Genomic DNA, 13,222 nt, shown 5'->3' with positions numbered 1-13,222 from the left:
AAAAGATAATATTAATATGNAAAAAAAAAAAAAAAACCCTCAAATCTGATGAAGAGGTATGAAATCTAACTAGGAAAACAAATATCCTTATTTATATTTTCTATATATAACAATTATATTCAAAATATTAAAATATAAACTAATTAGGAAAACATCTCAATCAAATCTTTCAATATAAGAATTATATTTAAATATAAGTTGCATGATTAACCACCTTAATCTAAATGACATTGCAACATTTAAAACATACATCTAAAACAATATAGCATATTTGGCATATCTAACTAAATATTTAACTTTAAGGCCATATTTGTCAAACCATAATAAAAACTGGTATAATCAAAATGAAACTTCATTGATAGATGAATCGTAATAAACTTAAATAGTGAACACATTTGAATTGCTTTTGATCACGTTTACCTAGAATTATGAATTTGTCACGTTTTAATGTTATTGTTACCATTACCGTTTGACCTTTAGTAATGGTAACGATAAAAGTAACAATAAATATGAAAAATTCATAATTTTTATATTGCTTTAGTAATAATATTTGTAATGATAACGGTAAAGGTAGTAGGTCTCACGTAATTTTCAACCGTAATTAGATCGAACACTTTTTATTCCTCGATCAAATTACATGATTTGATTACAAATTTTAATGTGAACCCACATCTCATTATGATTATGAAAAATAGGTAAATAACAATAAAAATAATTAAATTTTATACGCACTTATTTTATACACACTTTTTTTTTAGTTGTTGGCTAAAGATTTGTGAATATCAAAGACTCACTTCACAACTGTCGGCAAGAGAACTTCTGGCATGGTGTAGAACACATCACATACTATATACGGAAATACATAGTAAATTAAAGATGACCAATGGTAGCATGAAAACATCAAACACATACCTTATATGCATGTAATTTTTTTTCTTAGGCATGCAATTTTGACCATAATTAAAATAACCACCATATTTGAACTTTAAATTATAAATACCTCCAACAATATGAAGAATATGGAGAAAATTTCGGAAGTATTTAGCTTTCTTAGTATTCCAATGAATCAACTCTAATTTCAATAAAATCTTAATCTTCAAAGTGGTAAAGCATCGTGCTGATAACGTACTCTAAAACAAGGGAAACAAGAACAACATGAGGGAAGAGAGAAGTAGAGAGTGAATATGTTATCTGTTAAAATAAATTAGGGGTTTATTCTTGATTAGTATTTTCCTTTAATGTACTTTTTCTTTCATGGTTTCTTTCCTTTGTTAGGTTTATTGGTGTCTATTTATTTGCCTTTGTATTGTACTCTGATTAAGTTAGTTATTCAATATAATATACAAAATTAATAGAAAACTTATTTCAAATGATAAAACTATCGAAAATATTTACAAAATATAATAAAATTTTAGAACTATCAATAATAAATATTGATAGACACTGAAAGACTTCTATCCATATATATCAACATCTATCATTGATAGTTCTAAAATTTTGCTATATTTTATAAATATTTTAGTTCATCTTTCTATATTTAAAAACAACCCAAATTAATATGGTATTAGAGCCAGGTTCTTAGATTTCTCCACTACTGCTTCTATCCGATCTCTACCTCCGTCGATCAACCATCGACGGAGGCAAACCCATGTGTAGATCTACCATTTTGTTCGCTCTATTCACGCCACCCTATTTCGCCATTTTTTTTTTAGTTTTAACCTCTATTATGTTTTCTATTCTTCTAGGATCTATGTTCCATTTTCAAATCAGCAGTTTTTGTGTTATGTTTTAGGTCTCTTTGGTTCAAAAGTTCTATGTATTTTAGTACTTCATGGGTATTCTCTCTGGTCTAGAAGTTTTATGTGTTTTAGTACTTCGAGGGTATTCTCTTCAGCCCAAAAGTTCTATGTGTTTTAGTACTTTGTGGGTATTCTCTCCAATCCAAAAGTTCTATGTGTTTTAGTTCTTCGTAGGTACTCTCTCCTGCTCTGAAGTTCTTTGTGTTTTAGTTCTTTATGGGTTATGTCTCTAACCCAAATTTGTCATGATTTGGTTCGGGAGTTTTCTTCGATTTTCGTTATCAACTTCAGTCGGTCACTTCACAAACTCAAGTTGATCGTTACTCTACCACCATAACAACCAACTTAGTTTGAGGGAGGGTGTTAAAGTAAATTAGGTGTTTATTCCTAATTAGTATTTTCCTTTTATGTAATTTTTCTTTCTTGATTTCTTTCCTTTATTGGTTCATGCATGCTTGTTGCCTGGGGCAACAAGATCAAGTTGGTAAGGATTCAAATATCCGTTTCTATTCTTTTCTATGATCATAGAGAGACCCATTTACCATTCTGTATAAATGGACTATTCTATTTGTACAGATATGGTATAGGGGTGCATTCAATCTTTGTTTGTCTTGATTAAGTTAATTATTCAATATAATATACAAAATTCACATTCTCGTCAGATACGATGGACATCTATATCTAATTTAAATATTTAAAACACATATTTATTTTTATCGTCATTCAAACCATTTTTTCCATTGAAGTTTTACATCATCTACCACAAAAGTTGAAATTGATGTGAGCTTTGTTTTTTTACCATCCAAAGTTTTCATTTTCAAGAAACCAAATTTGATTTTTTTTTAAAAAAACTTCAATCAAACATTTTTTTATCGATTTTTTACACCATTTAACCTCAAAATTATCAAGATTTAGGATAAGATACTCTAAGATCAATTTTTTTTAAAAAAAAAACAATTTAATATATACAATTTATAATAATTTTGTATGCGCATATTTAATGTTCTTTTATTTTTGTAATTAATAACCAATATTTGATATTATTTTACAATTATTTATCCATCTATTTTTAAAATTTGTGCTCTCACATCGATTTTTACATAAATATTTACAACCATCTAAATGTTGTTTTACCTTACGGAAATAATGATTAAAATGGTCAATTTATAGTCTAATTAAGTCCCAATCAAAGTTTCATTAATTAATTAAAACAGTTCTCATCCATTTTTTAAAAAGTTTTCCAAAATCTGCGGTATTTCTATTGAGATGGATATTTCGAATATTCATTCTACTTAAAAAGAAAAAAAGAAAAAGATAATTTTGGTTTGAATATTATTATTATATATATCCCACTTTCTCCAAACTCTCGCGCCCAATCTGTCCTAAAAAAAAGTAGCCGTCTTCTCATTCTCCCGCTCCACTTCCCAAAATCTTCCCTCTCAAATCTCCATCTCAAAATTTCATCTTATTTTCCATTTCATTGTTCCAAGTGTCGTTTCCATTCAATTCACCATTTGGGTTTTCTCCCTGCTTTACCCAGTGGTCAAGCCCAAGGAAGAACAATCCGCTCAATCTACAATTAACCATCCAAATCACAAGGTAATCTCCTTCTTCCATTCTATGCGCTTTCTAGAAATTAGGGTTTCTCGCTTTTGTTTTCTAATTTCTGTTTGGTTGCTGAAATATTGCTTCAAATCGTAGTTGATTCAACGTTCTTTTTCTTCTTTGTTATTGAAGTGATGATTTAGTTTTCATTGTTAACCTTGCTAAAATCCATTTTTCATTGCACATTATCATCGTGTCTGAATAATGGAGTCGAATATTTTTTTTCTTGGATAATATCCGTAAATTACATTGGCTAATAAAGGAATGAATAAACAAAATCAAATGAGGAGGATTTGAAATGCTGTAACTTTAGCGCTTTGATTGGATCAGTGTAATACTCTGTAACAGTGAATGATCTGGCACTGGATCCGGTAGAAAATGTAAGCCGTTTGAATTTTTGTTGGTGTTTTAACTGTACACATTTGCTTGATTGTTACTGGATATTCTCATGTTAACCTCTAGTTTGTTTCTTTTGTTCCATGTTTAGTTAATTGCTTGGCCGTTTTCAATTTTTTCTTATGGTTATGATTCAGAGGAGTATGGCATTTCAATCTATTGTTGCTATGTTACTTTTTCTCAATTTTATTTGTTTGTTAATTTCTTTGGAATGAATTATGTGATTTTGTAAAAATATTCAAAGGAATACTTCTTCGTCCCCCCCTTAAATGCAGGGTTTAGCTAAGTTTGTTGATTAGAGTGTGAATATGATGGAGGAAGATGCCAAAGCACAGCCGAAGGCTACAGAAATCCAGGCAAAGAAAACCCTGGTAAAATAATGGGCTAATAATGTCAGCATGTTTTTCAAAGTTGAAAACATTTTGGCTCACTTTTTAGAATTACCATCCATCTCTCTTCAATCTCTCTCATTAGAACACTCCTCTCACGGTGTAGGTTTCTCAGTTGCCTTGTGACGGCGATGGCATTTGCATGCTCTGCAAGGCCAAGCCTTCTGACTTGGAGACGATCACTTGCAAAACTTGTGTCACCCCTTGGCATGTTAGTTGTCTCTCAAATCCCCCTGAAACCCTGGCATCCACCCTTCAATGGGACTGTCCTGATTGTTCCACCCCTCCTGAAGATGTTCCCCTTCCTCCGCCAGGCAACCATTCACTTCCAACTGATCGTTCTAGTGACCTTGTTGCAGCGATTCGAGCCATTGAGGCAGATGTTTCCCTTACTGACCGTGAGAAGGCAAAGAAGCGCCAGGAACTTCTCAGTGGAAAGTTGCAGTCAGACAAGGATGACCATGATACCAACAAGGAAAAGAAAAAAAAGGGGGACGATGTTTTTGATTTGTTTGACGAGAGATTGAACTGCTCCTTCTGCATGCAGTTACCAGATAGGCCTGTCACTGTAAGTTTTTTATCCCATCCTTCTTTATCTTCTTTGACATGCCATACCATCTGCTTCTTTCTTCTTGCCCTTGCATTGGTTGCAATGATCTTTCACAGTGTCTTTAACTGTCTGTGTTATCTAGGAAATGACGTTTCATCTTCTATCTCATCAATTTTTATTTTTAATTCACTTAATATAACGAAGAGATATTTTTATTGTAATTTGTAAATGTCATTTTACTGTCTCACTGCAATTCGTCTTCTTTTCAGTAGCTTAGACTCAATAAAACATAATATGGTTGTTTATTGCCTATGGAAATTCATTTATTTCCTCTGACTTTAGGATTTCACAGTTTATTTGATCGGTTTTCCCTTTATTCATATGTATTAAGTAAAGGAAATTTCTATTTCGAGTGCCAAATATTGGTTGTATTGTATCTTTAATTTATCGGATTAAGGTTCGTGAATCGATATCAGTCTTCTTGCCTTCACTTGCCATATATGGTTTTTGCCCTGGTTTCAGATAGCTGATGATTCTATCAATAGTTTATAGGTGTTTTACATTGTTATTAGACTTATCATTCCTATCAAAATTCAAAAGAGGTTTTTTAATTTTAATTTTATATATTTTTTATTTGAGTTCATCCTCAAACCTTCATCAATAAGCTTGGCTATTAGGTGGAAACACGGATCTAATGAATATTTTAATGATAAGTAATTACGAAATTGTGGATATGAAAGAATGGATTTTGTCCTTCAAAGTTGACAAAAAACTGTATTTAATATTCTCTTTCTATTTTTCCTCAAAATTTTACCACTCACCATTTTTTCTAATACGTTATTAAAGTTTTGATGATACAGACAAGTTTTCAAGAGAGCAGTTTTATTGATACCTGTACTGGATGTGATCACCATAGATAGTATTGAAAGAATCGTTCAAATGTTATGTCCTAATTATTACAGTCAACAAATATTGTATGATTGGGAGATGAAATCTTCAATTCAACTTTAAGCCATGGCTATAGAAGCTTTGTCTTTGATCTCAGATTAACATATAAATGTGTTGTTTTCTATATTTGCGTCGTACTATTTTTTGGACTTTTTCAGGATTTTCCTGTCTACTTACCTTCAGTTTGCATAAATATGTGTCTTAATGGTGGCCAAGTAGAGGCAAAATTATACAAGCGAAAATTAATTTTGATAATTAATCAAACACTTGGCATAACGCATAAGCATTGAACATATATATTTTAAGATTATGGATGTCTAATTCATTATGCACCAGTCTTGTATTATGTGTTGCATTCAATACGCTTGTAAGTTGTTTGAAAATATTAGAGTGCTTATATTGGGACAAAATATAGGATTTCACACTTGAATATTAATCATTGGAAAACTGAAGCAATGCTGCAATATTGTCGAGGTTTGTAGGATGAATCTGTTACCTTCATTTTTGATATTCATAAAAGTTTCATATATACTGCAGTTGTTTATTCATTACGGTGACAAAGGTGACTGCAACTGTATATAGTGTGGATCTGGAAATAAGAAACTTAAGTATTGATTTGCAAAAATACTAATGCCAAAGTCATCGTGGCTAACATGTGGAAGGAATTTAAGATGATGCTTTGTGTTAGTGTTTTAATGTACAGTTTCTAGTTTATGAATCAGTTAAAATAAGTGGATTAATAGTCATATCGTTTTCTTCATTGATTCCTGTTGGCTTGTATCCTTTGGCATAACTGCTGATTACTCGAGGCATTCCCATTCATGTGCAAGCAAACTATTAGGGGATTAACCTTGTCTATTATCAATTTGATTAATTGCCTTTATGCTACTAATATTATGGCCATGTCATTGTCCAGACACCATGTGGCCACAATTTCTGCTTAAAATGTTTCCAGAAGTGGATTGGACAAGGAAAGAACACTTGTGCAAAGTGCCGCTGCGTGATTCCCTCCAAAATGGCTAGCCAGCCCCGTATTAACTCCACCCTTGTAGTGGCCATTCGTATGGCTAAATTGTCAAAATCATTTGCTTCCGGTGGACCTCAGAAGGTCTATCATTTTGTCCACAATCAAAATAGACCAGATAAAGCCTATACCACTGACCGGGCACAAAGAAAAGGAAAAGCTAATGCTGCAAGTGGAAAAATATTTGTTACAATTCCATCTGATCATTTTGGTCCTATTACTGCCGAAAATGATCCTGAGAGAAACCAGGGTGTTCTGGTTGGTGAATGCTGGGAGGATAGGCTAGAATGTCGTCAATGGGGTGCTCACTTTCCACATGTTGCAGGTATAGCAGGACAGTCAAATATTGGTGCACAGTCGGTGGTTCTTTCTGGTGGCTACCAAGACGATGAAGATCATGGGGAGTGGTTTCTCTACACTGGAAGGTCTCTCTTTTCTTCTCTTGCTGCTGCTTCTGTACTCTGTGCAGTCTGTTCTTTCCCTGCCCTTGTTTTTTCCCCCTGTTCTGCAAACTTTTAGCAAGCCATGTATTTAGAAGGCCTGCTCTTGCGTTAAATAATCGCATGATAAGTTATTTTAGTTCATTTTCATTGCTTTGTACCATTTCCCATCTTGTCTTCTATTTTCCTGTTTGTTTTTAGCTTCTGAAGAGCTGATTAGCATAGTGTTAATTTGGTGGTATTTTATTATTTATTTATATTATTTGTATTCGGTTACTATGCATAATAAACCATCGTGTTTGATGATTCTGGAATTAAATTGCAGTGGGGGTCGAGACCTTAGTGGGAACAAGCGTACAAGCAAGGATCAATCTTTCGACCAGAAATTTGAAAAATCAAACAAAGCACTACAAGTTAGTTGTGCAAAAGGTTATCCAGTTAGGGTTGTTAGGTAGGTAGCTGCAAATTAATGCCTGATATTCCGTGATTTTGGTTGGTGTTTCTGTTGTTAATACCCATAACCCATTTATTCTGTTGAACCTTTAGTTATTTAGAATACATCTTTTTTGAAGACAGTTAGAGAACCTGCTTTACAGTGCCTTGGGTCTCTTGATTCTACGTATTCTACGTCAAATTTATGCTGGCATTCAATTCACCGTTTCAATTTATAGGAGAGTTTATGACTCAAAATTCCAGAACGGACGAAGCATTCTTTGATTTTCTACTTGCATGGAACTGGAAAAGCTCATGGTTTTAATTAGTCAATGATTTTTTCATGTGTGTAACGTGAGTTAAGTTTAAAGAAATACAGTAAAATTACCACTGTTTTGTTTGAGCATGTTAAAGTGTTTTCCATGTTAGGTAGAGGTACGGGAAAGGCATAAAACTTCCACCATTTTATCTGTTTGTAAAAAATGGGTCTGCTTTTCATGCCAGACTTGAAGCTTCTTGTACTTTTTTAGCTAGCCGTGATTGCATAACAATTGGTGAAATACCTTTGGGAAACTAGTGTTACACTGGGCTTCTTGATATTGTGTATGTCGAGTATATCTTTATTACAAGCAGGGATCTGAAGTTTTCCAATGGCTAACTCCATATTTTAACATTTATTATAACAGATCTCACAAAGAAAAGCGTTCCTCGTATGCTCCAGAGAAGGGATTGCGGTATGATGGAGTTTATAGGATTGAGAAGTGTTGGCGTAAAGTGGGAATTCAGGTATCGGATAATCATTTTGGTTTCTAATTTTAAAAATTATCTTTATTCCTCAAATATCTCTTGATATATTTTTCCCATCCGTTAAAGTTACATTTGAATTTAAAGTCAAATTTGAAAAACAAAATCAAATTCTATAAACTACCCATTTAATTGGTTTTTGAAAACATTAAACCAAAGTAGGTTATGAAGTAAGAAAAGAATAAGTGAAAGTAGTGTTTATAAGCTTCATTTTTTAAAATCGAAAACAGAATATTTGCTTCTTTCCTTAAATAATACCTGCTGATCAGATTATTGATTAAATGTGTATCCTGAATTTAGGGCTTTAAGGTATGTCGCTATTTATTTGTTAGATGCGACAATGATCCTGCTCCATGGACAAGGTCTGTGTACTCTAATTTCGTAATTGCTTTCATGTTATCAGAGGCTAGTTGCAGTCGCTGGCTTTGCCTCCGAGGCATTTCCTTCATTAAATAAACAGTCGATAAGTTTTTAACTGCAGTGATGAACATGGAGACCGACCTAGACCCTTACCTGCAATTTCAGAGTTGAAAAAAGCTACAGATATTACAGAGAGGAAGGAAGGTCCATCATGGGACTTTGATGTGAGTATTCTCCAATTATTTTTCACTCGTGAGATATCCTTTTCCCAAAAGAACGATCACATCTTTTCCTCGCAATATCTAGCTTTTATTTAATCGTGATTCTAACAGATCTGTTCCTTTGATACTTTCACGCTTTTCAGTCCGTCTGATAATTTCTCACATTCTTTTTTTTTTTTTGTTCCTTTTTTTGAAAACTTAAGTTTTGAAATACTTGCCAAATAAACTAAGACATTTACTTTCATAAAGCTTTTTTTTATTTGCTAGAATTTAGGTAAGATTTTGGTTATATTTTTTAAAAACTTAAGCAATTACAAAATATTGTTTTACTAAAGAAGTTCCTTTACGGGGGAAAGAAAAAGGATAATGAATGTAATGAGTGTCACATACATGTTACATCTTTACAGAATTGGTAAAAAACTTATGAAATCTTTTGTACGTAATCCATTCAGATTTTTTTTTCTTCTATTAGATTTCAATAATGTTCCTAATAGGTGTAAGCCAACGTCAAGAAGATGAAGTTGCTCTTTTTCAAAACACGAGTTTTAATTTTTTACTAGTCTAAGTATCCAAAATCTTCAAAGAACACGAGTTATATAGTATAAAATGAAGTTTGTTTTTCCTAGCATTCACTTTCTTTGAACTCGGTAAGAATTTTCCACCCTTTGAATTCATTTTCTTTCTCTTGCAATTTTGTAAACTGCAGTTCTACTTGTATATCATTTCCACACGTTTGAGCAACAATTGTATATCATTGATATATTCTAAATTTGATGATCTGTGTTTATTTGAATCTAAAGCTTGTGAAATTGAAAAACGAACTTGTGTACATTTTCCTAGTTTAGCGTTTGTTCTAGTGTTTACATATTCTCTTGCGTAAAGATTTTGACTACCATCATTTTTGGTTTATTGATTATTTTACTACAATTTATCTAAAGCTATATCTGCAAGTTTCTTTCAGGAGAAAGACGGTAAATGGAAGTGGCTCAAAGATCCACCAACGAGCAAGAAACCAGTTGAAGCTCAAGATTCTACTGGGAAGAGGACAAGGATAAAAAGGAAATCATATAATCTGAGTGTCCGAGAAAAGTTACTGAAAGGTCGGGTAATTATATACTATTGAGTAAAACCCCTAAAGAAAAGGCAGTTCACATTTTTTTAACAATTTTCAGTTGCTGCATGTAACTATGTGCAGAGTTTAGCTGCCTTATTTGCCGGGAGGTGATGACTTTGCCAATTACTACGCCTTGTGGTCATAACTTTTGCAAGTCATGCTTGGAAGGCGCTTTTGTGGGGAAGACATTCTTGAGAGAGAGAAAAACTGGTGGAAGGTCTCTTAGATCTCAAAAGAATGTCTTGAGTTGTCCTTGTTGCCCCACGGATATCTCTGATTTTCTACAGAATCTTCAGGTAATATACTTGCGAATTTAAATACTACTTTGGTCCATATACTTTTAAGTTCATTTTCGTTTTGGTTTTAAAACACTTTTGATCCCTAAACTTTCATAAAAGTAATAATTTAGTTCTTGGAACTTTAAGTGCCAACTTTTATTATGTAACGTTTTAGTTTTTATAGTTTATAAAAAAAATGATTTTCGATCAATTTGATAGGAATTTCATTAAATCTTGATAATATTTTTCACAATAAAGACTAAATCATTTACAAACCATAAAGTAGAAGGATTAAATTAATACTTATTGATGTTCATGGACTTGGCTGTCACACAAATTTATAGGCACGTGGATTAAATCATTATCGACTAAAGTTCAAGGGTTAAATTGTTATCTTCATGAAAGTTTAGAGATCAAATGTATTTTTTTTAACCTTTGGTCTTTGTACTTTCCAAAAGCTCATTTTTAACATGAACTTTTTAAAAAGGTTAGTGTTTTGGTCCTTCATTTTCATTATCTCATGTCTTTAATGAAAATTTTACCATAAGATTTCATTCCTTAAAACTTCTAAAATATATAAATTTGTATTAAAGGGTTTTCATTGGGTATAAAATGAATCTTAAAATTTTTACAAATAGAGATCAAAACAATAACCTTTTAAAAGTATCGGAAATGGTTAGAACTTAGAAGCTAAAAGTAGCATTCAAACCTAAACATTTTGTTTACTATAAAGGATATTGTTCATTCTTCTGAATTGGATAGTTGGTATGAATAGGTAAATAGAGAGTTGTTGGATGTGATAGAGTCGTTAAAAAGTAAGATTGAAGAAGGGGATGATGCATCTGAGAAGCTGTGTGAAGAAGAGAGAGATGGGGAAGAGGAGGAAGATAAGGATGAGGAAGAGGATGAAGGGAAGGGAAAAGATGAAAGCAGTAGTCCTGTCGAAACAAGAAAACGAGCAAAGGTGGACGATTCGGAATGAAAGAAGTAAACAAGTGGTGTTTTTTGGGGCCTTGGCTGGGCCTGGAGAAGTAGAGATGACTGAGATTTTGTATTCTGATTGATGGGTATTTACCATAATTTTAGGTAGATATGAATGTGGCTCATGTGATTTGATTTGAACACAGTATAAGGTGACCGTGTTGTTAACTTGTTGGAGATATGGTAGGTAGACACATATTTTAGTTGTATTGTCTCTTTAGACAACATGTGTGTAAATTGGTCAGTTCAGTTGAACTCTATTTTGTAATACACAGCCATGACAATTGCTTGATGGAAATGTGAATTCCGTTTCCAGTTCCATTATATTCTGAATTTCTAGGCTTATAGAACGCGATTATGACAAATGGGGCGTTGGTTCCTTTGAATATCTATATGTGCTGCAGCCTTACTAATATGTTGAAGCCAATCCAAAACTAAAATCTTTGTAAAAGAAATGACCTTCCTAAAACTTGGAAATTTGTCAAATTAACTAAAAAAAAAACTACATTATTGACTTTTATTTATTTATTATTTTGATAGGAAATTATGATACATAGCAACTCCAACTCCTAGACACTTTCAATTGAAAACATTTCAAAATCTAGTATCATCTTCATCAGCAGAATCCAATTTACTATATGGTGTAATTGTATTTTACAAATTCATATTAATATATTTCGAGGGTCAAATTTAAATAAATAAAAAACGGTGAACTTTGCACATGTGTCGGGGCAGTTTGAATTTTGAGCTTTATGTTCTTTCTTATTTGAATTTTCGGAAAATAAAAATAAGTTTTTGTACTTTGACAGCCTATGAAGCAATTAGGTTCCTGTTCCTGTAATCTCTCCTTCACCACCTTATTTAGTTATACAGCCTCTTTGTGGACCCCCTTCGGTCTCACGGTTGTTTTCTTCCCCTCCACTATAATGATCTTCATTCACGATCTTTGGTATAGTTTCTTTTTTGCCCTTTCTTTTGTATGTATTGATAATAGGGGTCTAACAATTCCTTCCGGGAATTGCTCCATTGATCAGATGTACTGCTTCCCATCTGGCTTCACTCTCCAGCAAACCCCTCCATTTCACTAGCCATTTTTCTCCAATAATAGTTTCAGGTATCATCTGTAGTTCAAACTCCTCTGTATTTTCATGCTCTGCCCCAATTTCTTTTTTAGTTGAGAGATGTCAACTTGCGATTCTGAGCCATTGTCAAATGTTCCTTCAGGACAGTTAAAGCTGCGTTTCTCACCATCACTTGTTGTTCCACCAAGTCATTAGTTGTTTTCTTCTCTCCATAAGATAGCAAAGGAGCGGGTCTTCTTCCAAAAACGTTCAACCCAGGGGATCCACCTGCTCCATTTTGAGGGTGCTCATTACAAAAGCATCGTAGATAAGTTTCTATACATCTGTTAACTTTTTCTGTCTGCCCATCAATCTGAAGGTGAAACGAGGTACTTCTCTTTAGGATGGTGCCCATCACGGAGAATAATTCCTTCAAAAAATGGCTAGGGAATGTTTTGTCCCTATTAGTAATTATTGACTTAGGTACTTCGTGGTGCCATATTACCTTATGTATGAATATTCAAGCTACCTATTTGGCCAAAGAAAGATGTTTCAATATGATAAAATGAGCATATTTGCTCAGTCAGTCCACCACTACCACAATAGAATTGTATCCTTCGGAAGGCTTTGGTGTCTTGCTCATTCCAACTAAAACCGTTCTTAAGAAGTTGGGTGAATGAGGCTGCAATTTGTCCATAATTTTGGACAAATCTTCTATAATGCCCCGTAAGGCCCAGGAATCCACGTAACTCTGTCAAGTTTTTGGGTAGGGGCCACTGGATCATTCCTCGAACCTTCTTGTCATCAGCCTTTACGCCTT

General features: G+C 33.1%; 1 protein-coding gene and 1 long non-coding RNA gene across 2 annotated transcripts; both read left to right on the top strand.

Annotated features, from left to right (window-relative positions):
• The first annotated feature begins 3,182 nt into the window (after positions 1-3,182).
• On the top strand, positions 3,183-11,609 carry LOC120080774 (E3 ubiquitin-protein ligase ORTHRUS 2-like). Its single transcript, XM_039035400.1, has 11 exons — positions 3,183-3,398; positions 4,076-4,171; positions 4,296-4,757; positions 6,604-7,136; positions 7,477-7,602; positions 8,270-8,369; positions 8,688-8,749; positions 8,869-8,971; positions 9,930-10,068; positions 10,164-10,378; positions 11,136-11,609. Exons 2-11 carry the CDS (start codon positions 4,109-4,111, stop codon positions 11,340-11,342), a joined length of 2,010 nt encoding a protein of 669 aa, XP_038891328.1. The 5' UTR covers positions 3,183-3,398; positions 4,076-4,108; the 3' UTR covers positions 11,343-11,609.
• Positions 11,610-12,156: 547 nt separating this feature from the next.
• Positions 12,157-12,938, top strand: LOC120080828. The gene is made up of 3 exons (XR_005482651.1): positions 12,157-12,290; positions 12,376-12,455; positions 12,566-12,938. It is a non-coding gene; the product is annotated as an uncharacterized LOC120080828 (long non-coding RNA).
• Positions 12,939-13,222: the final 284 nt, after the last annotated feature.

The sequence above is a fragment of the Benincasa hispida genome, chromosome 7 (assembly GCF_009727055.1).
Source record: "Benincasa hispida cultivar B227 chromosome 7, ASM972705v1, whole genome shotgun sequence".
Classification (NCBI taxonomy): domain Eukaryota; kingdom Viridiplantae; phylum Streptophyta; class Magnoliopsida; order Cucurbitales; family Cucurbitaceae; genus Benincasa; species Benincasa hispida.
The sequence above is the reverse complement of the archived record's forward strand: the minus strand, read 5'-3'. Positions and strand labels throughout refer to the sequence as shown.